Genomic DNA, 23,678 nt, shown 5'->3' with positions numbered 1-23,678 from the left:
ATTTATCTTATTTAATTTAATTGGTCAAATTTATTATTCCCTCCGTCCCAAAAATATTGAATCTTTGACTTTTACTCGCATTTCAATATTTTCGGACCAGGTACTTATAAGTAATATCTTTTATTTTTTTATTTTGTATAAAAATATAAAGTTCATACTTTTATACAATACAATTTTTTTTGAAACATATTAATTCTAAATACCTTAACTATGCGTCTTGTAAAAAGAAGAGTGTCAGCCTTTCTGGGAGGGATGGAGTATAAATTAAGAATTTTTCTTTCATTGTTTTTGAAAATACATATTATTATAGATTAAAGAGAGAATTGCATTTTGCACCCTTATATTTGGCCAAAAATCAATTTTGTATACTTATTTTTATAAATTGCAATTTGCATCCCCTACTTTGAAATCTGCTTCAATTTGCACACTTTTTGCCAAATTTTGTCATTTTTTTGCCCAAATTATTGTTTTCAACAAAATATGTAATCTATTATTGAATAAAAAAGATGAGATATATTGTCGGAGACCGCACTTTGGGCTAAAAAATTAGGCAAAAAAGGTGTATGTTGAAACGGATTTTAAAGTATGGGTACAAACTGCAATTTATGAAAATAGGTATACAAAATTGAGTTTTGGCCTAATATAAGAGGCGCAAAATGCAACTTTCTCTAGATTAAATATACTTTTTAATAATATATTTTTTATGATTATTTTTTAATTATACAAAATTTTAATCGAAATCAGTTCATTTTTGAAAATACATATTATTATAGATTAAATATATTTTTTAATAATATAATTTTTATGACTATTTTTTATTATACAAAATTTTAATCGAAATCAGTTCAGTTTAACCGCAAAAAATCAAACAAAAACTAAGTAATTGGGATAGGAGTTAAATATAAAGTAACCATATGCTAATCTGGTTGTATACTCAAGAAAAGCACTAAAATAATGGTTTTAAAACATCCAAGTAGCTTCCTAGGAAAATGACAAAAGATGATTCTAAAAATTTAATTTCCATTGGCTAGTATCCATGCACCTCTACCAACTTAGCAATCAACAAAGTGCCGGAAAAACATTGCGATATGATTTTATTTTATATATTATTATATATGATGATATATTATTATAATCGTACGGTGCGCATAGGAAAGTGACCAAAGTCTATTTCTCAATTATTAAAATTTGGTTTCAATTGGATTTCATGGTCTGAATTAAATCTACATGGGACCTCTCTCACCTTTAATGAGTACCACCGTCCTGGTTATACATTTGTTAGGTGATGGGTTGTATCCTAATTCAATTCCTTCGTATTTTTAGTTTTCGGACCAGTTTACGCGTACTTTAATTTTTTCTGACAAGTATTAGAATAATATATCAATATTATTATTATTATTATCGCCTAATAAATTTATCGAATATAGAATCTTGAAATGGTAAATTTGCATTGGCTCCCCCATATAATGTACAAATAATTTGAGTAAATGTTATATTCATAAAAAAAATTACAAAAAATTATTATAAAATGACGTGATATGAATGACGTGTCAGTATGAAATAATTTAATTAATAATATTATTGTGAAGGTAGGGGATTTATTTACATTTAATCGGTAAAAATCTGACATATGTCATTTTATAACTATTTTGAGAACTAATTTTCTATAGGTGATATTTTCTCTGTCCCATTTATTTCTATACACTTCCTTTTTTAAGACGTTCTATTCAATTTCACACATTTCACCACTTACTAAAAATAGTAAAAAATTTATAATATAAAAATTAACTATACCCATCTGCATCCACTATTTTTTTCACTACTAAGAGCATCTCCAATGGTCAAAAGCCCTTAGCTAAAAATCTAGGTGGCATACTATATATATAATTATAGAGATTATGTAAAAATAAATTGCTCTCCAATGGGACATTCCCCTTAGTTAAAATTTTAGCTAAACTCGTCATATTAGCTGAACCACTAGGACGTGTAACATAACTCCACATCATCTATTACCATATTGAAATTAAATATTCTATTTATAATAACTTGAATTAATATTAACATACCATTTTTAAAAATATACCCAATCATTATAGCCAATCCCGTTGAAGTACAATCACTTACATGTTCAGTAAAATTTAGATAATCAGTATTTTATATCATTTTAGCCAACCCCATTTGAGATGCTCTGACTCTATATATTAAATATTGATCGGTATCACCACATTACCCATTTTTTTTACTTTTTCTTATAATATTTTCTTTTTTTCTTGACCTCCGTATCTAAATCAAACGTATATATTTTAACAGATACAATGAGTATGTTAATTTGGGTGCATACTATAGTAGGTGATATATGAGAGTCAAACAAAATGGGCAAAGATCTAAAGTTGTCTAAACAAAACCGCACGAGAACGTATTTAAAACAATTGTGGATTTGAAAATAAAAAAAAACAAATGTGTGTTAGAAAAGCTCCTACCACTATTTTGTCTGTCGGTGTTGGATGCATGTAGCGTATGTTTCGGTGCCGGTCCGCTTCTAAGTAGTCGGTTCTTAATCTTAATAGATTTGATTCATTTATGGGGTCTAGCATTTTAAAAATATATATTTGTTAAAATAATATATTATTTCGATCTCAATATATTACTATACAATATAATATAAACAGTTTATTTTTATTCTGAATAGATAAAATAGGGTGAAAAACCAAAATAACCACAATTTGGGGAAAAATGTCCAAAATGCCAATTGACGGGACTGTACGCCCAAAATACCAATTGGCGGGACTGTATGCCCAAAATACCTATTGAATACGCATGTGAGAGATGCGTATTTATTATTTCAATTTTTTATAAAGACTACGCATGTGGCACATGCAGATTCACTTTTTGTATTTTAGTGAATACGCATGTGGAACATGCGTACTCTTTATTAAAATTTGAAAGATTAACTACGCATCCCTGAAATGCGTATTTTGTGGGTATTTTGGGCGGTTCGCGCGCATCTGAGTATTTTGGGCAGTTGAATGTGAAAAGTGATATATTTTGGGCATTTTTCGATAAGATAATATATTTGCTAAAATTTTATTTTGTATGATTTTCGAAGCCTATTAAATTTTAAAAAAATTAACTGTATATAAATCTGGGTTCCGTTCGGTAAAACGATCTTTGTTAAATTACAATATAAAAAATGATACATAAAATTATATGGAAAATTATATGCAATACGATGACTTAAATCAATTGCTTTATAGTATACCATAGACAAAAAAACATATTTATATAATAAAACATCACTTTACACCTTAAAATTGAACAAAAATAATAATATAAAAATAATATTTAGTCATAGTCTTAACAATTACACGATCGAATCATCAAAATACGATTATATCGTGAAAAATTGTGAATTTAAGAACAACTTTCCTTTTCAAATAAATAAGATACTCCCTCCGTCCCGATTTTCTTGTCCGCGGTTTCCGTTATTGCTTGTCTCAAAAAAATTGTCCATTTTAATAATTATGGTAAAAAATATGTGAATAGTAACAAAAAATAAGGTAAATATAGTAATTCAGTAACTATATAATGACAACTATTAATATATTTGAGTTGATCGAATAAAATGTAAATATTGATTGATGGACAAGAAAAAGACGGAGGGAGTATATTTTATCATATATATTTCATTGACCAAAGGCACAAATTTGTAAATTTTTACTCCCTCTATCTTATATTATTATGTATGTTGTTTTGACTAGTACATAGTCAACTTTTTTATATTTTGACCGTAAATTACACTTTGTTTATAATTAAATATGATTCAAAACTTGTATTATTAGAAAATATAAATATATTTTTTAATATTTTAAGATATCATATAAATTTGTCTTAATTGTCGGTCAAAGTGTAATCAGTTTTACTCCATAATAGTCAAAACAAGACAAATAATATGAGATGAGATGGAGGGAGTAATATATATCGATTATTATGAGATTGCGACAGAAGAACAGTCGTATTTGAAATTATTTTGATGAATATTGTTGGTAATACGTGGCTTGCTGACATGGACACGGGCAGTCAGGGCAGCCTGCAACTTAAAATCACACGAGGAACATATTAAAAGAACCAATATTAGAACTATTTGTCTGCAGGTGGTGTTGGTATTGTACATTTTTAAGTTCTGAGCTACAAAATTCCATCTTCTTGGTTGCTTCCACCTCTCTTTTTGGCTCATACTGCATAAATATCATCACAACAAAGTGATTTTCATTCATCAGCACTTCATTAGTTCCATTTACCTCATTTTCGACGATTTGATTTTTCGCTTATTTTGTCATCATGGCTTTCCTCAAGTACTTGAAGTTCAAGATTAGTCGTAAACGCGTTCATGATGGTGTTATTGTGGTTTCTAGTGGTACTAAAAATGATAGTTGCAGTAAATCAGTGGAGGTTTCTATGAGGAGGTTTAGTTGGGACGAGATTGAAGCGGTTACGATGAAATGTTGCAGGTCTCGGATGATTGGATATGGCGGTTTTAGCTCTGTTTATCTCGCTAAGTTTTCTGATTCGTCGCTGGGAGCTGTCAAGATTCAGTGCAGCAGTGAGCGTCTCAATCAAGTTTTCAAGCAAGAACTGAAGATCTTGCTTAGTGTTTCTCATCCGAATATCGTTGAGCTCAAGGGCTATTGTGATGAACGCGATGAAGGTGTGTTGGTGTTTGATTACATGTGTAATGGAACGCTTGATGAGAATCTGAGATGTTCTCGAGAGAATAAAACTCTTTCGTGGAGGAAACGGATGGTTATAGCTTATCAGCTTGCTTTAGCAATCGAATATTTGCATGATAAGTGTAGCTTGCAGATAGTCCATGGTGATATCAAGGCCTCAAATGTTCTTCTTGACAAGGATTATAATTGTAAACTCTGCGACTTTGGCTCTGCCAAGATGGGGTTTTCATCGTTAGTACTACCACCCCCATCATCGATGAAACATCATCGGATGATTGTTGGTTCTCAAGGCTACGTCGATCCCCACTACCTAAAAACAGGACTTGCTTCCAAGAAACAGGATGTTTACAGTTTCGGGATCATCCTTCTGGAGCTTATTACAGGAAAGGAAGCGTTTTGTGCTGAAACCAGACAAAACCTGACATCAATTGCTGATCCAATGTTGAGAGATGCAGCAAAGATCGAAGAAATGATCGATCCACGGATCAAAAACGATCACACATTCGACTTGGAAGAGGCTAGGGTTATGACTTCTGTTTCGGCTATGTGCTTGCGAAGATCTCCCAGCATTAGGCTTTCTGCAGCAGAAATTGTAACAGCAATGAAAGAACAAGTCTCTTCTATATCATATGAGAAATTTACAAGTTCTGCAAAAGGATGAATTCAAGTTAAGTTTCCTGTTAATTACTGTGATGAGAATGTAAATTGATGTCATTGAATTGTTCTGCAGAAAAACACAAAATAGAATGATGATTGTTTATGTAGTTGTCAGAGTCAGTATTATGTGTGTTGGAAGGTAGAACTCACAATCACTAACTACTAGCTTACTAGTATAAATTATGGGCTTGTCTAAGTCAAATTGTCTTGTTTTTGAAAGGTAGAACATACAAATCACAATAAATAATGAAAGACATTACATCAATGTAGTTGAGTAGAGTTATAATTATTTTGCACATTTTACATACCATGCAATTTCAATCACAAGAGTACAAGACTTTGTTATCTTCTTATCGCTTCCCGTTTCGAATTATGAGTTTGATTCTCGCTAATTTCCGAGATTTATTAGAACATATATTAAAAGTACGCTTGGTTCATGGTTAATGAGCCGTATTGACGGTAATCGAAATCTTAATCGCGTGTATTACCGCTTGCTCCCGAATTAAAAAAAAAAATAAAAGTAAGTGAAGGGTAAATAAAATAATGCTTCCAAGTTTTTAACACGAGCGAAAGCAACACTTTCACTCCAAAATTGTAAGACAAATCTGATAGCAGGCCAACCTAAAGTCCAATAACTTGATATACAACATAAAGGGTACTTGTAAGTTGTAATTGGGAGCGTTTATGGTCTAAGCCCAATAACTTAATAATATAAGCCCAATATTTTAAAAACCTAGTTGAAGGGTACTTGTAAACCTGATAAAATGGGTCTGGATTCGAAAAATCGAACCAAAATCTATGAATCCGAGATCCGATCCGAAAATTGTGTGAACCGAAAATTTAACCGAAAATGATATAAAATACTTGATCCGATTGTAAATTCGAACTGAACAAAATCGAATCATATATTATCCGAACAAAATATATCCCAAATAAGCAAAATTTATACTTAAATATATTTTATTTTGATATTATAATTATTTAATCATAAATTAATATAAAAGAAACTTATATTATATTAAAAGTACTACATTTAATAAAAAGATATTTTTTTTATGTCTCACAAAATGAAAAAATAAATAATTTATGATCCGAAGATATCCGAACCGAATTTAATCCACCAAATTTTGTCCGATCTTTATCTGAATTTCATTCTCTTTTAATCCGAATTAGACCCGAACCCAATCACATTCGATTGACCTCCAATTATATCATAATCTGAAAATGAAACCGATCCGAAATTCATCTAATCCGAATCGATCCGGTTACCCGATTTGCGATTAAGCCTCGTAACTTAGAGCCTGCTAGCAACGATTTAAGCCCATAGTCTGAATTGATATTTGACTTCAATTAGAAAATGTTCGTTTTGTAACTAATAAAAGTAAATATACTTGCTCTCTCGGTCCCAATTTACCTTGTTTAATCTATTTTTTCACGTAATTTAAAATACATTAATTTCATAAATTCATTAATGTTCCTTTTTACTTTTCTTCACTTTGACTTTTCATATAATTTAATGTATATCGACCGTATAATTATATTAACTTTTTATAAAAATGTTACATTTATAATAAAAAGTTTAAATTAAAATATGCGTAAAAATCAACTGGACAAATAATTTTGATATGGAGGTAATGTTAATTATTACTCATGTCAATTTGACCAATCCAACGTATCTATCGAAACATTCTTCAATTTCAAATCAAAATTTATTTCCATCCATCAAAACAATTTACAGTTCCTAATCGAAATCGAAATCGAAATCGAAAACCGGATATTTAGCAAAAAATAAAAATCAAACAACAACTAAATTTATCTCTATAAATACAAACAAACACACATGCATGAACGTCAAAAACCTGCAAACCCTAGAAACAAAAACATGTCGGCTGCTTTAGCTGTCTCTCGCGCTGCAAAACAATTACAGGACTTGTTAAAATCCGCCAATGAAGCTCTAGATGGAGCTGCGAGGACGGAACTCGAAGCAGGCCAACGTGAGCTCCAGGGCATGCAAAGCACGTTAGGAGAAGCTAAGAGTCATGATCCAAGAGTGAAAAGATTGTTGTCAGTTATTGAAAGTTATTGAAGGGTATGCGTGCAATGTCAGAGCTGCTATTGATGAAGATCTCATAGAGTTTATGGCCAGGCGTAGATCTGGTTTCGAGAGGATGTTATTCGTGTGTTCTTACAGTGATGATGAAGATGAAGGCGAAGATCGGATTGAGTATGTTTTGAAGAATATTGATGCTATAAAAGATGCGAATTTCGCTCTTGGTCTTGCGCAGGGGCTGGATTGCTTGAGATCAGCCTGATCTTCGAAAAAGCACTCAAGTTAAACCTCTTTAAACTAACAGGGTCGGGGGTTGGAAACAAGAAAAATATTACTTTAACGAGTTTATTACTCTATCAAAAGTAAAGATACATTATGTCTATTATGTTGGGACCGGAGAAAAATATTATTTTAGCGAGATTATTACTTTATTGATTATTATTTCATCGAGTTTTTATCTATATAATTTTTTTAACCCCTATTATATTGTAGATGTTTTATGTTTTTGAGATTATCGTCTTTATGTATTTGCTTGAGATTGTTCTGACCTTCGAAAAAGCACAATAATATTGTTTTACCGCTACTAGATTGTAGATTTTAATGATTTTTTTACATATCGGAAAAAAATAAAGATGGAGTTTAGGTTGAAAAAAGAAGCAATAAGAGGAAAATTATACACTCAGTTATCATCAGTAACGGTTCACCGATTCTTAATTTACGGTTTTAAAATATTAAAATGTTTATAAATATGAATAAAATATAAACTAAACACCTCTTAAAATAGCGTTTTAAGCTTGAAAATATAAAATTATATAGTATTTTAGGTTAAAAAAATTAAAAAAAAAAGATGCAAAGTACCAAGTGAACTAGCGTTACTTTATCAAACAACAATTGAAGTGCCGTTTTTAATCTTACAAAAAAGGAAGACGGAAGACCAAGTTGAGTTTTTCCAAAACCATGTTTTGAAGTTACGTTTTCAATTTTATATAATGAGTTGACGCACGTCTATATACATAGATAAACAATTTAGAAAGAGTTGAAATTTCAAAATAATTATATAAATATAATGTATATTCGTCGTAATAACAATTAAATAAAATAAAAGTAACACTACACCAAGTAATATCTGTACTAATTTCAGATGCCATGCTACTGGTGGACGCTTTTCACAAAAATAGAGGTCGATCTAATTTTGATACTATAGTGGAAGCTTGCAGCGAGAGTCTTAAGCACTCTGAGGAAGTGTTTATTGTTTTTGTGAGTTGATTTGCGAACTGTAGTTCATAAATTAACTCAAGCAGTATATTTCATGTCAGGTTCTAAGGAGCGGATTGGTGCTGCTCCTGACTTTATTTCATGTACCTTGATTTGGATAAGAATTAACATATGCAAGTACATTTTATTAAAAAAAAAGGATAAGGAGACATATGATATATATTTACTAATTTAAATGAACAGGGATTGACATGAAAATATCTGATCCAAAAATGCGATCCGATTAGGACGATCAAAATAATAAATAGTTTGGATATAAATTTAGTTCAATCTGATATATTTATCCATAATTTTATCTGTTTGATTATATATTGTTTTTTTTTAACAAATATAATTTACAGCCTTATAAATGAGTATACGTTCTCATAAATTCTCGGGGTGCGCGAATTCTGGGACGACATATAATAAACTTTTAATCACTTTAGTTATTCAACTGTGCTTGATTATGTATTGTTATTTAACATCTTTTATATATTGTTTTCGCGATGATCAACAAAACTGATGTTTTTTTTACCTAATTATTTTAAACGTTTTTTTTGCCAGAAAAATGTTTTTTAAGAATGTTTTGATTTAAACTTAATCGTTAGGATCGTAACTATATTTCAAATAAATATTCTAAATAAAACACATACATACTCAATAAACAAATAAATTAATCGAGAAGATGTTATCTAGGAAAAAATAAAATGCTACAAGAAGTATTTTAATGACCTTTCCATCTCAGAAATCCAATTTATTGTTCTATAGCTCGAGTTCATTGTTGAATGTTCTATTGTATAGTAAATGTTTTCGGCGGTCTATTTTTCATATCATGATTCACAGAAGCCCACACCCATTCGTAAATTGAAACTGCACGTAGTAGTTTTATCGGAGATTCCCAAGTTCGGACTGGGTTTTAGATGGGATTTAAAAAGCCCGAATTTGAAGAAACACGTTGGGCCGGACTTTTTTGAAAATTGAACCGGTCTTATTCTAAAACATGATGTCGGTTTTAGGCTCACAAACTGGGCCGAAACGGGTTTATATCCTAACTTTTTTATTTATATATCGATACTATATTTTATATTATATACTTTGATCGATGTGAGTAGTTTAGACACTCAAAATATCTTGAAACAGTTTAGAAACCAAAATAAATAATGTTATTTTATATTTTATTTAAGTGTTCTCATTTATTAACTTTAGAGTTTGACAATTGTTATTTACTGCAAGAAATCGACAATCAAACAAATATAACTTGTTCGGCTTCTAATAGTGCATATAGTTTTTAAAATTTTATTAAATGTATATTTTTAAATTTTATATAAAAAAATCAATTTTTTATCCAGACATTTTGAAAAGCCTGGCCTTTTATCCAGGCCGAAACGAACTTTTATCTAGATTTTTCTCGTTTTGGTCGGGCCGAATTTCAAGAAAAAATGAGGCCCGTTTAAGTCTCGTGTGCCGAGCTGGACAGGGCAGTGTTTTTTGCCGGATCGTGCTTTTCATGTTTTCTTTCGGATCAAATCAAATTTCGGTTTTCGTATTTTTCAACATCTCTATTTATAGATGTTTTAGAATTTTAGGAGTTTTTTCGAGAAATCACTTAAAATATGAAGATAAAAAATATTTTTACAATTAGTATTTATTTATTCAGATTTTTAAAATTTGAGAAAACTGAATATTAGATAATTAATAAAAATTCGGATCAACGACACGAAAATATTATTTTTTGAATAAACTCGATTTTCGTCATTAGTTATAGAACCGGTTAGTGACACTCGTAAAGAGCAAGAAAATAGCACTTTTTTTTAACTTTTCACCATTTGACTATAAAAATTTGATAAGTTGAACGTATTAATCATGAAAGGCAGTGAAATATGAAAATAAGAAAGAATTATGGAAACAGTACAAACCCTAGGCTTCACTCCCAGTATATAATAACCGATCGATCGAGCTCAGTTTTATCATCAAAGTCTAAGTCAATGGAGCCTAAAACATCATCCAATGCTGAAATATTGGTTCAAGGTTCTTGTTTCTTCGCAGACAAGGTACATATATTTTATACTATGCCATATTGATGGTTCTGTGTTAGTTGTACATGTTCATGTTAGAATCTAACCATCCATTGTTAAGTTCACAGACAGCAGCAGGTGATAGTGATACTCTCATGCACAAGATCCCGCGCTTGTCTTATACTCCCTCCGTCCCAATTTATCTGATCAGTTTGACTTTTATGCGTAATTTAAGGTGCAGCATAACGGAACTATGTAATGAATGCACCTTATATTACGTGCAAAAGTCAAACTGGACAGGTAAATTGGGACGGATGGAGTATAATTTTACTGACAAATTCTGCTACGTTTCTTTGTTCGGTCCCAATTTATCTGTCTAGCTTGACTTTTATGTGTAATTTAAGGTGCATTGACAGCATAACGGAACTATGTAGTGAATGCACCTTATATTAAGTGCAAAAGTCAAACTGGACAGGTGAATTGGGACGGAGGGAGTATAATTTTAGTGACAAATTCTGCTACGTTTCTTTGTTTTTATGATTGAACTCATCTGCAGGAACGTATGGGATCGAAGAGCAATTACCTGAAGCGCCTCTTTGAATTAGAATCATCTCGAATTACCATCTCACCTCCGTTGAACATAACAGCCCAAACGTTTGAATTCATAGTAGGTTACTGTTATGGAGGATCCATTGTCATCACTCCTATCAATGTTGCTGCTCTCAGAATTGCAGCCGAGTTGCTGGAGATGTCGACTGGAGAAGATGGAGCAAAAGGCGATAATCTGTGCCAGAAGACGGAAGACTATTTCAAAAAAGCCATTGATGTGAACAGAAAATTTGTGGTTATGATTTTACAATCCTGTCTTTCTCAGATGCCTGAGGCAGAAACAACAGCTAATCTGGTGAGCAAATGTATTGAAGCATTGGCCTCAAAAGTAGACGAGGGAGAAAGTATCGTAAATTATCTCCAAGACATTAAAACAGTGAGCTACAAAGATTTTGAGTTAATTGCAGAATCCTTGTACAAGAAGTTAACTGGGACTGCTGGTCAGGACTTGCTATACCAAATCATCGATTTTTATTTCGAGGTATACATTTATCTTATACAAAATCATTTGATTTACGGAAAATTACTTAACTGAAAAATTAAGCCGAAGTCTACTATTCCAAATGCAGCCAACTTGGGTAACTACTAGCCCACATAGTAGTAGTACTTTGTCTTATAAACTGAACAGAAGTCTCAAATCTCCTCGACGTGGGACTGGGGTGTTACATGTAATCTTTTCCTTTGTTACAGTTGTGTACAATTTTGCTGTGTAGGAACATTCTGGGAACGTGACAGATGAACAGAAAACGAGAATATGCAATTACATTGACTGCAAAATTCTTTCCCCTCAGCTTCTTATGCATGCTGTTCAAAATCAAAGACTTCCAATAAGGTTTGTAATTAAGGCGGTGCACATTGAGCGCCTGAAGGCTGGTGGCACAATAGTATCTGCTGCAAACAACCACGACTCGGAGAAAACTGAATGTGAGACTGCAGATGCACATACCCTGGGTGCATTACTATTTAAACCATTGGTTGATTGTTAAAAGAACAAACAAAATAATTTTTTTTCCTGAAAATGTTATCATATAACTGAAATATATAGATCTTGACGTCCGTACGGTTGAATCATTCATAAATATTAAGAAAAATTAAAACATTAATATGAGATTGAATACTAATAAGAATTATTAAGTACTGGTCAAATTACTGGTTGACTGTTAAAATAGAAAATAAGTACATTAATTTTTTTCTAATTTTTTTATCATATCACTAATATATATAGATCGTGACATTCGTACTCGATAATTCATAGTTTTTTAAAAAAATCAAAAATATTAATATGGGAAGTTACAAGTAGTAGTCAAATCACTTGTTAATTATTAAACTATCAAATAAATAAATTTATTTATATCTGAAACTTTTTTCAGATCACTAAAATATATATCTTGACTTCCATATGGCTCAATAATTGAGAAATATTTGTAAAAAATCTAAATAATTTTCATAATAATTCAATATATAAAATATTATTTTTTTCGAATTTTTTTCAACCGAACTCGATCCAAACCGAACCGAATTCAAGTCGGACGTGAAAAAAGCTCGGCTCGAGCTTGTATAATTAACAAACACATTTTTGTGTTCTAAGATCGAGTTCGAGTCTTTAACGAATCGGGCTCAAGCTATGTCCCATTTCACAACTTTCAAACTTTATTTCACAACATTTGGGCCAATCTTGTTCAAATTCAATGATCAGCCCTATCCTTACAGTAAATTATGTAAGCCCAGCTTTTTCATAACCCTGAAAGGGCCCAATACGTAAATTTGATTAATTCTATCAACACATTCTACAATTCCTAATCAAAATTTAATTTCTATCTAACACAATTTTCAGTTCCTCATCAAAATTGAATTTCAATTATTTGTCTCTATAAATACAACATCCATTGATGCTCATGAACATTGTCAATCAAACCCTACAAGCAAACACTTACGTTTAATTTTCGTTTCAAAATTATAAACATGGCAGTTGCATTAACAAGCTCAGCAGTCCATGATGCTGCAACAAGACTACAGTTGTTACATGGCTCCAAAGCTTTAGATGCAGTGATGGACCAATGGATATCAGCCAAACTTGAGATGAACAGAATGCAATGTACGTTAAAAGAAGCCGAGGAGAACTACAATCATGATGCAGAAGTGAATCGATTGCTGTCGAGAATACGAGAGTTTGCTTTTCAAATACAAGAGGTTATTGATCTGCAACTCATGATGAGGCGGAAATCAGGTGTCAGGAGGATGTTATTAGAGGTTTCTTGCATTGTAGACGGACGGAGAATGCGAATCGAATATGTTTTTGATAGAATCTGGGATATGAGCATGAAGTATCTGTTTCTTCAAGACAGACTTAAAGAGCTTAAAAGGATTGTACAATGTAGTACTTGAGGACATTACAGCAACTTAACAACAATCTGAATAGTTCCTCTGTTTTTGTTTTTCGGTTTGTTTTATTTTGCTAAGTTTTGTTTTTCGTTTTAGTATTTAGCTTTTTGTACCATCTTAGACGAATGAAGTGTTTAGTTGTTTGCTATATAAGTCTCCTTTATATTGTAACCGAGAATAAGTTGAATTAGTATAATAAAACTCATATTTTCATGTCTTTGCATACTTTATCAATGTACACTTATTACTACTTCCGTCCCAAAATACAAGTTCCTTTGATTTTTTACGCGTATTCTAAGATGAATAAAAAGGATAGTTCCACAAATTATTTTTCAAATTTTCTTTTTCCGGATAAAAGTATACATATTAAATTTTAATTTAAGAAAAGAAAAATTAGAAAAAAGTATGCGGAGTTATGACTTTTATACACCTTAAAATACGCGTAAAAAGTCAAAGAGACTTATATTTTGGGACGGAGGGAGTACAAAGTTACTCTTTATTAGGGGCCTCTTTGGCAGTCAACTTATAAGCCATTTATGACTAATAAGCCCATATCAGCGAGTGTTTGTCGATCCAGCTAAGTTGAATGTTTGTAACGACGTACTTTTTTTCAACTTATTTTGTTTTTTCGCTGATTTTATTGATTTTAGTTTTTAAATATATATTTTTAAATGTTAATCTAACTTAAAATTCAAGAATTTAGATAATTATATTTAATAATTATTTATTTTAGTTCATTTAAGTGGAAAAAAATTATGGCTTATAATTCACTTATTCATTTTAAGTCGTAAGTTATTTATTTTCAGATTTCATTTAAGTTATTTATTTTCAGATTTCATTTAAGTTATTTATTTCCAGATTTCCCAAACAGGGTCTAGATTTTCTTTCAGTGAATCTATTTTTCATGAATCTGCAGGTGTAAAGAAACACAATGTGTTCAGGATTTGAAAGGGAAAACAGAACATTTTATTCTACAACTTCTAATCGAAATCGAACACATTCTACCGATCCTAATCAAGATTTGATATCAGTAACTATTTGATCACGCTATAAATACCTACATTGATGCAATGTACCTGAAAAGTGCTAGGTATCTTTCTTTTTTAACAAGGTTCAGAACTCGAACACTCGACATGACAGTTCCATTAACGGTCTATTACGCTGCAAAAAGATTAGAGCTCTTATACAACTGTCAAGCTTTAGATGGAGCGAGGGACGAGCTGAGAGCAGGCCAACGTGTTCTTGAGGGCGTGCAAGGCACGTTAAAAGAATTCGAGGAGAAATATAAATGTGATTCAAAAGTCAATGCAGGATTGTCAGTAATACGAGAGTGTGCTATTCAGATACAAGATGCTGTTGATGATTTCATAAGATTTGTGAACAGACGATCTATGTCTACATCGGTTTTCAAGAAGATGTTATTAGGATTCTCTTGCCACAGTGAAAACCGCATCAGCAAATATGTTTTAAAGAAGATATTTGAAATTGGACTTGTGTGGCTCCATCTCCTATCTTACAGACGTGCTCTTCATTCAACTGGTAGACATACATATTCCAGCATTACGTCGTCATCTTCATCCTTCTTTGCAACCGGATGCTTTCTGGAACACAAACAAGAAGGATTGAGGGGCGCGAACCTAGGCTAACTCTGAATGTGCTGGAAACCTTTGAAGAATTTATGTAGTCATCAATCTATTGCATTCTTGGTCTTTTTTGTATGTGATATTTTCGTATTTTTGTTATCAAAAATTAGATTTTCGATGTTTCAGAATGTATAGTTTGTAATATGCAGGAATGTAGGATATAATGTATAATGTATGCAACCAGGGGTGACCCTCACTATAGGCGAGCAAGACTTGCGCCTAGGGCCCTCGACACATAAAAATCCCAAAAATTTGTAACTTTTTAAGTAAATATATATGAATTTCTATCAGTGGCGGATACAAACATCTGGTTATAATTTTTAAAGTAATTAAAAATTAAATGTAATATTTTTAAAATTTTGAAATATTTACAAACAACACATATTTGGTTTAAAAAGTTAAATTTGCCGGTACTTCATGGGTTCAACTTACAAACTTAAAATTAGAAACTAGGGATACTAGGTTAAGTTTTTGTATGCTGATGTTGTTTGATTTGTGAGTCCTACATAAAAAAAAATTAATAAAAGTGGGGGTACGTGATCCCAAGGGCCTTAACCTGTATCCGCCTCTGATCCATGAAATATGTATATTAGGCCTCATAAAGTGATTTCGACTAGGGTCATTGAATCTCACGGCAGCCCTTCATGCAAGTGAAGTTCTTATGTTTTCTGATATATCTTTGGGCAAAGTACAGATAAATGCAGTAGTAGATTCAAACAAAATTTACTGGAAACATTACACAAAAACGAGCAGAATGTTTATGAGATTTTTGGGAGATCAGAAGTTTAATCCCCCATCACTCTTAGCTATGTCCATTGGTTGCAAATCTGCAATCAACAGCCAATACAAGTTTTATTTTATAGCGTTTCAAATCTACCACGAAGACGTTGCACACATGATCAGCAATTCAGGACACCAATTAGCAGAGACCATTATATCAAGCATCAGACCAAGTTATGTCCATTTCTCCCCAGTCACTTTCATGCACTCCCAGAGCTTTCCAGACAGCTTTCGAGGCATCTACGATATTGTTCTTGCAAGGTGGCTGATAATCATGCTCCGAATCACACCCCATTGTGGAATCACACTCATCAACCACCATAGCTTTCACACTCTTGCCATTACCGTGAATGGCAATAAAATTCTTGCATCTCTTCCTGTTATTAAACCACCCTGTTGACAGTGCCACCACCGGGGTATGATCAGAGTGGTACTTACCGTCACACTCTGATGGACCACCGCCATCACCACCCTTCTGGAAACTGTTAAGTGTCAAGGTTGCCTTCGTGTGACTTGACACCGAAGGGGAGCATTTGTACTTATTGTATAACTTCCCTTTCACGCAGCAGTCTGAATCATTCTCGGTGTTGCACTGCCCGTGTGGAGGTTTTATACCCCTAATCTTGCCACTGGGACTGCATGCCTCAGCCTCAAGTGTTTGAATTGTTGCCACCAGAGCAATTGCAGAGAAGAGAATGAGGGTCGACAACCCTGATAAAGAATCTCGATTCTTCATCATCTTACTTCAAACTTATCTATGATTTGGGGCTGATTATGTCTTATGTCTGTGCAACTATTTATATAGAGTCATGTTGGCCATGGAACTCTTTATGTGTGCCTCAGTTTGTTCACCACTTCAGTCCAAGATTCAACTTAGCTTGGGCTTACTAAACAAGAATTCATGGAAAATGACAGGAAAAATGTATTCAGTCAGCACTTGTTTAATCATATCAGAATCATAGTACTTGATGAATCATATATTTGTCTTTAGTATTATTGACTGCAATACTAATTAAACCCCTACTTCAGGAGTCACTAGAGCTGTTCATATCCAACAACAAGACAAGAAAACACTCCTCGATTGTAACTCGAAATTGTTATTTTCTGTACAAATTACTAGCCCTTTAACTTTAGCTAGTAGGATTTAGCTATTCATACAGAGCATGAGCATTGGAAGTGGTAGCATTAGGAATCTTGATGAACAAAGCTGGAATGATGTGTTGATTGATAAACTACATGTATATGTTGCTTTCATGATAAGTACTGTTTTTCTAGTATATGAACTCGATCACACAAGTCCGCAGTCACAACAAAGAGCTTGGGAAAACTAGACTCACAAGTCCGCAGTTACAACAAAGAGCGCAGTTACAACAAGGAGCTTGGGAAAACTAGACTCACAAGTCCGCAGTCACAACAAAGAGCTCGGGCTCTTAGATGTTACATATAAATGTATTATGCATACAATGTTTTATGATATATAGATGATCATGATTATCATTGGTAGCTCCAGAGGAAATCCAACAGCTGACAAAGTGAAAGCTGCTGTCTTTAAATGATGTTGTTTTAATGAAGAGTCAACTGGAATGAAAATGCTGTTCTAATCAAGATTCAGCAGAACACGAAATTTATCAATGAAAAGACCTGCCCAACTCTTAAGCGAAATTTATCAACATTCAAGAAACAGCATATAAAATTAGAACCCAACATTTGGTTTGCCAAAGACATGTTCATAACTTAAAAATATAAAACATTCAACAAAAATATACAACCAGTTTCAAACATACCTAATACTGGCAATTTAGACAAAATCTAGCAGGAAATCAACTGAAGAATCACAGCATGCTATCGGTCCTAGCAGGCAACCTACGGAAGAAATTGAGTGGTGCAGATGGCAACTTATGACGAAACCTAGGATGCCTCATGACATAAAATCCAGTCAACACAGTTAGTACCTGAAAAGGGGTTACATACAACACAATGGCAGTTACTAGACAGAATGTTATAAATATGGTAGTAGCTCGCGGATCCCTCCAGCTGAGAAGCGCTTGCACTCGTTCCCCTTGGCTAGCTATGTCGCCAACAACACTCTGAATCCGCCCAGCCACACTCCTTAATCGGTCGTACCTCATCCGAACTAGCTCGGAGCTACGAGATGTAGGAAATGTGTCAAATTCTTCATCAAGTTCATCCTGCTGAACTGAATCAGCATAAGAGATTCTTGTGTTCATGTGAGGGGGATATCTTGCCCGAAACCGATAGTTCCACAGTCCTATAAGAAACATGTATAGAAACACAGTTGGAAGAATTAGTTCCGGAAAGCACACAAGCATCAGAAACAGAGCATGCACTAGCACTGTAGTGACAGGATTCCTCCACATGGAAACCTCCCCAAACCATTTTCCAACAGCAAATAATCCATTAAAAACTGACATCAAGCGGAAAAAGTTTGCCTTGCTTCGCCTCATGCTCCAAAGATGTGAATCTGCATCAGTCATGTACTCAACTATTTCCTTCCTAAGTGGTGGTTCAGCACGGCTGAGCCTAGCCGCCACAATGTTGACAGCTTGGTGTCGAAGCATGTCTTGCTGCATCACAGTTAATGGCCTGACATAATGCATTTTTGGCAAAAGGGGTCGTGAATACATATACATCATATTGGCCATTGATGTGCTTGAAAACCGGATTGCTAGATGCAGTTCCCCCATCTTCTTTACACCAGAGGGATGAAGGACTAGCAACGGGTATGAATGAGTATAAACACGGCCAGTTTCAAGAGTAGAAAGTCGAATACGCACCTTACCGATTTTCATATCTCTGTTTCCACTGGAACCATTCTCAAAAAGCTGGCTGTTATCAAAAACACCTACAGTCAGAACAGTTGCTGGATCGAAAACCTCCCATGTGTATTGCTCATTATACTTGGGACTCAAAGTGTCATTGATTGTTCGGGTCCGAATCCATTTGTGGCCATATTTGGCTACACAATATGTATCTGATGTGCCCCTTCCCTCTCTCGTCTTCATTGGGTGGAGACCATCAGCATTTAAAATGCCAAGTTCCAAGACACCTATGGATGGCTTCCATAATTGTTTTGCTGTTGGTCGGAGATCACTGCTGTAGTGAGTGGACTCGTCAAGTACATGATACCCTCCATCAAGGCAAACTCTAAGGTTGAGTCTAGTAGCAAATTTTTCTTTTTTTTTCTCTTCAACATCAGTGATGCTTGCCTTTTGGAGATTAAACCATCGGGAGTGGATCATCCTATCATCGGCACGCTTTTCAACAGAGTTCAAAGGTATAAGAACCCTTCCAAAAATTTCATCTTTGTTCTGACCACCACGTTCTTCGACGGATAGAAAAAGATGATCTTCAAAGGGTTCAGCAGCAACAAACATCATATCCTCGTTCCACATTGCATTCACAGATCGTGCCTGAATCGGCTTTGTTTTCAGAACCTGGCTACCTATCTGTACTTTAACATATACATCTGGAAAACGAGTCTTGTCAGACAAAACCAGGTCTTGAACCTCAATCACATTAACACGAACATACCATAGTCTTGGGGAGTGGTACACTTTAGAGCGGATGTGGGTGGATGGCATTGAGCTATCAACAGGAATAGCTGCATCGGAATGCCAAGCATCAGGAAAAGCCTCATCAGCCTGTGTTCCAATCCAGACCGCAAGCATCAGTTCTCCTTTGGTTTTCTGTCCTTTCTTGTCTTCCAAACGATACCATTCTGGTGCCAATGGACTGTCTGGAGGGACTCGGGTAGGAACATCAGTTATATCATAGCGAACGATGCCAACAAAATCATCTTTCAACAAATCCTTATCTTTAACTACGACTTCCAACACAGATGTTTGCACCCTCTCCCGTGAGAAAGAGAAGACTGTATTCCATTCCGGGTTATGTGTTTTTGAGAAGTGTTGAGTGACTCCTTTATAGTTTCCAACTCGTACTTCAACGTAAGGATCAAGACTACCAGTAACATCCATCGTAGGGAGGTCACGAGCTTTGACAACTCGCACAAAAAGGAACTGCATTGGCTCAACAAGATCATAAGTACTAGCTGGTTTGTCTGCACGTATCACTCGACCTCCAACGATTCTACCCCCTCCAAGGAAAGGACTAGTCTCTTTCAGTGCATATTCCATTGGTTGTGTAGGAGAACCTGAGTACATGCGAACAAGGTTGGACGCTCGAGGTTCAGATCTCATCTCATCAACACCATATCGTAATGGTTGCTGTTGTTGCATAGAAGCGCTAGGATAATATGGCTGTTGTTGCTGTTGCTGTTGCTGCTTTGGGGTTGCCAGATTGTGGAATGTGCGTACTGGTTCATCTTTAACCTTTGAGGATCGATTCTGATTGAAATTCTGATTCTGTTGTACAGTTGCTTGAGCTTGGGCCGATAAAGAATTTCTCTGTGAAGAGCTCTCCATTGGAAGGGGATTAGAAGACTTTATGTTGGGATCATCAGTGAGAAATAACTTTAGACCAAGCTCACCTTTTACACGGGAGAAAATGCTTCGCTTTTCAAGAGGGTAATGCAAAACAACAGCATCCGAGTAGGGGACAAATGATGTCCCGGTTATGCAAACCTTGCCTAAGGAAGATTTGGAATTATTAGCTTTATTATTGTTGTAGACATGGGCCTCAAGAGTGAGATTTGGTATATTTTCTGGATTAGAGATGTTGAAGTAGAAAGACTCATTCCAAACAGGGTCAAGATCCTTCTCTTTGATAGTGGTCCGAAATGTCTGATGATCAAACTGGAGCTCCACAAAGGCACTGGATGAGCCTTGGCCATCTTTGGGCATAAGGTTGTGGGCACCAACAACCTCCACTCCTAGTTTGAGATTGCTCATGGAGTTTTGTTTGAAAAATAATGATTAATGCCAATGAATGAACTGCGATCACTAGACAGAACCTCCGATTACAACCAAAACCTGAAAACAAAGCAACTGGAATTCTAGTGATGACAGAACATGGTGAAGCTATTAAAGACCGAGGTTCCAGAAAGAAATTAACATGCATAGAACACTAGCAAAAACAGTACCAGAAAAACGTTACTTCTTCCACATGTATCTCACATGTTTAGATTCAAATCTGAACAAATAAAAGTAGAACCAGTTTCTGTAGTATGCGACAATATAAACAAAAAAAACACCAGTATCACATGTTGCTTACACAAAACAAAACAAAAAAAAGGAAGATTGGCCAAAACTGGTAACCGGAATCCTAATGTTGTAGAGTAAGACCTCCGACTTGTTGCACTATACTAACGTATGTATATATGACAGTATTTCAAATCGAGTCGATTATCAATGACAGGCTGATTGACGCTCAGGCATTAGGCACCACAATTTAGCAAAGAGTACTCAATGTAATTACGATTTAAAACCCCACATCAAAACTAGTATCATAAAACTAGCATTTCGAAAGTTGAAAATATCTCTACAGCAGATGCTAAATTTAAAGCTCAAAGTAAATTTAATAAAAATTCAACACATGCCCTTTAAAGGAATCACCTTTATGAAGTAACACATCACAAACAAAGATAAAACAGTAGTGGAGAAGAATATCTCATAGAAAGAATAAGAACTAGCTAGAGTGCAAGTACATACAGAATATTCAAGATTTTCGAGTAATTCAACACAAAGATAAAGCTTTATAAGGGAAAGCAAAAAAGTAAACAGCATCAAAATGGTCAATTAGACAACAGAGAAAGGATCAAAAACAAAAATTGCACATTTTTCAGCTTCTAAATTATGCAATTCTAAATTATAAAACCACAACAAGAACATAAATTACCAAAAAAAATTATCAATTTGCTGCTGACTGCTGAGGCCACCAGTCCACCACCACCACATAAAGTCTATAAAAAATCTTGAATATCTTCAACTGGTGATAATAAATAAATAAAAATTTGCTTTTTACTAAATTTAGATTTTGACCCAACAAACAAAATCCAAAAAGAACATGCTTTGAGACAACCCAAAAGAGAGAATCTTGGTTTCTAACATTCCTCAATAAAAAATCATATAATAACAAAACATATGCTCAATCTCAAATTACACACATACACACAAATAATCAATAATTTTATAAACTATTAATAAAAATAAAAATCATACATCAAAAAAATTGAAAAAAAATCACCTCTTGACTCAAGTGTTGCACCAAGAAGACTGGGTAAATTAGATCATGTTGTTGAGTATCAAAGATAGATTTCAAAAGGGTCACCAAGATTTACAAAGATATGAAAAGGGTAAGTCAAAGAATTCAATTTAATAAATGTTTCAGAGAGTTCAGAAAGTGTATGGTAAAGATGAATGAAAATGCAGGGACGGTACAGAGATAGAGACAGGAAAGAGAGAGAGAGAGAGAGAGAGAGAGAGAGAGAGACGTGGTGGAAATGAGCTAGTCATATAAATACACACATTTGTTTTGTATGTATGTTTAATGTTTAGGAGTTTAACAAGAAAGAACATTGATTAGTCCAAGTCTACGCTTGGGTCAGTTTGGTCTTAACAAACACTGTATATGTTTTGGACATGAAATTTGTGGGTATGTTGTGTTTAGGTTTCATTTTATTAATGAAAAACGTTTTTAATTTTAATTAAAAGGAGGTTTCAAAAATTTGATTTGAGAAAAGATATTAATGTGTTTTATAAAAATATCTTGTAAATATTTCTCGATTCATTTCTGAAACCGTTTTGGATATCATTAATACGGATGCACATTAATGACTTATATGACAAATTTGGATTTTTTTTATTAAAACACAAACAAATTTGGATCGGCTCGTTTCATAATAACCACAATGGGCCCACACATAAAAATCTTATTTAATAAAATTTCACTCATGAAAAATAATTGTTTGGGCCTTTATAACAAAAATTGATCAAAATATTATTAATTATTTTCTTATAAAAAATGAAAATTTCATGATAAAAAAATAAAATAAAATAAGCTATAGTGCATCAATTTCGATCGAAACATGCCTATTATTATTTAAAAACAACTAAATTTACCGATAAGGGTGACTCGGTTGATTAAAAAAAATACTCCCTCCGTTCCGACCAATTATTTATATTTGGTTTGGGCACAGAGGTTAGGAAATATGTAAAGTAGTAAAAAAAAGAAAGAAAAGTGAGTGAAGTAGTGTGACTATTGATTTTTAATGTATAAAAAGAAGATAATATAGCAGAAGTAGTATGAAAAGGAAAAAAGTGGGAAAGTGGTGGGACCCATTTACTTTCTTTTTTTTTCGTATTTTTTTCGTAAGTAACCCGCAGCCGCTACCTTTCAGGTGCGCACTGGGTAAACCTACGAACTCACTCAATAGCCTGCAAATCACGTGAACTAAAATAAACCGCATTTAAGCAACATGCTCCGACTCAGGAGCCATAATTATAAATTCTCCTCCCGTGGGATTCGAACTTGTGACCAAGAAGATAGTTATCCCCTCTTTAACCAGCTGAGCCAACTCTTATGGGCCCATTTACTATTTTTGGTAAGTTTTGAAATGTAAAAAATTGGATGAGAAATCCAA

The 23,678-nt window shown here is 33.7% G+C and overlaps 4 protein-coding genes across 5 annotated transcripts; 2 read left to right on the top strand and 2 right to left on the bottom strand.

Annotated features, from left to right (window-relative positions):
* Window positions 1–4,136: 4,136 nt before the first annotated feature.
* On the top strand, window positions 4,137–5,656 carry LOC141664021 (salt tolerance receptor-like cytoplasmic kinase 1). The gene has a single exon (XM_074469883.1). It carries the CDS (start codon window positions 4,339–4,341, stop codon window positions 5,386–5,388), a length of 1,050 nt encoding a protein of 349 aa, XP_074325984.1. The 5' UTR covers window positions 4,137–4,338; the 3' UTR covers window positions 5,389–5,656.
* Window positions 5,657–10,673: 5,017 nt separating this feature from the next.
* On the top strand, window positions 10,674–12,298 carry LOC141664466 (BTB/POZ domain-containing protein At3g49900-like). Its single transcript, XM_074470418.1, has 3 exons — window positions 10,674–10,739; window positions 11,260–11,793; window positions 12,026–12,298. Exons 1-3 carry the CDS (start codon window positions 10,674–10,676, stop codon window positions 12,296–12,298), a joined length of 873 nt encoding a protein of 290 aa, XP_074326519.1.
* Window positions 12,299–15,965: 3,667 nt separating this feature from the next.
* LOC141666795 (kiwellin-1-like) lies at window positions 15,966–17,617 on the bottom strand. The gene has a single exon (XM_074472992.1). The coding sequence runs from the start codon at window positions 16,854–16,856 to the stop codon at window positions 16,275–16,277; it is 582 nt and encodes a 193-aa protein (XP_074329093.1). The 5' UTR covers window positions 16,857–17,617; the 3' UTR covers window positions 15,966–16,274.
* A 152-nt stretch (window positions 17,618–17,769) lies between these two features.
* LOC141666794 (multiple C2 domain and transmembrane region protein 7-like) lies at window positions 17,770–22,552 on the bottom strand. 2 transcript variants are annotated; one of them, XM_074472991.1, is made up of 2 exons: window positions 22,283–22,552; window positions 17,770–21,084 (listed from the first exon to the last, which is right to left on the bottom strand). In XM_074472991.1, exon 2 carries the CDS (start codon window positions 20,986–20,988, stop codon window positions 17,950–17,952), a length of 3,039 nt encoding a protein of 1,012 aa, XP_074329092.1. In that variant the 5' UTR covers window positions 20,989–21,084; window positions 22,283–22,552; the 3' UTR covers window positions 17,770–17,949. The 2 variants fall into 2 exon arrangements, with proteins under 2 accessions (XP_074329092.1, XP_074329091.1); XM_074472990.1 differs by having other exon boundaries at window positions 17,770–21,069.
* Window positions 22,553–23,678: the final 1,126 nt, after the last annotated feature.

This window comes from Apium graveolens, chromosome 6 (assembly GCF_009905375.1).
Source record: "Apium graveolens cultivar Ventura chromosome 6, ASM990537v1, whole genome shotgun sequence".
Classification (NCBI taxonomy): Eukaryota; Viridiplantae; Streptophyta; class Magnoliopsida; order Apiales; family Apiaceae; genus Apium; species Apium graveolens.
The sequence above is the reverse complement of the archived record's forward strand: the minus strand, read 5'-3'. Positions and strand labels throughout refer to the sequence as shown.

Coding starts and splice junctions, on each gene's coding strand:
- LOC141666794 (XM_074472991.1), bottom strand. CDS start 20,988: ATGAGCAATCTCAAACTAGGAGTGGAGGTTGTTGGTGCCCACAACCTT.
- LOC141666795 (XM_074472992.1), bottom strand. CDS start 16,856: ATGATGAAGAATCGAGATTCTTTATCAGGGTTGTCGACCCTCATTCTC.
- LOC141664466 (XM_074470418.1), top strand. CDS start 10,674: ATGGAGCCTAAAACATCATCCAATGCTGAAATATTGGTTCAAGGTTCT. Junction 10,740..11,259: donor CTTGTTTCTTCGCAGACAAG/GTACATATATTT, acceptor ACTCATCTGCAG/GAACGTATGGGATCGAAGAG. Junction 11,794..12,025: donor TCATCGATTTTTATTTCGAG/GTATACATTTAT, acceptor TTTGCTGTGTAG/GAACATTCTGGGAACGTGAC.
- LOC141664021 (XM_074469883.1), top strand. CDS start 4,339: ATGGCTTTCCTCAAGTACTTGAAGTTCAAGATTAGTCGTAAACGCGTT.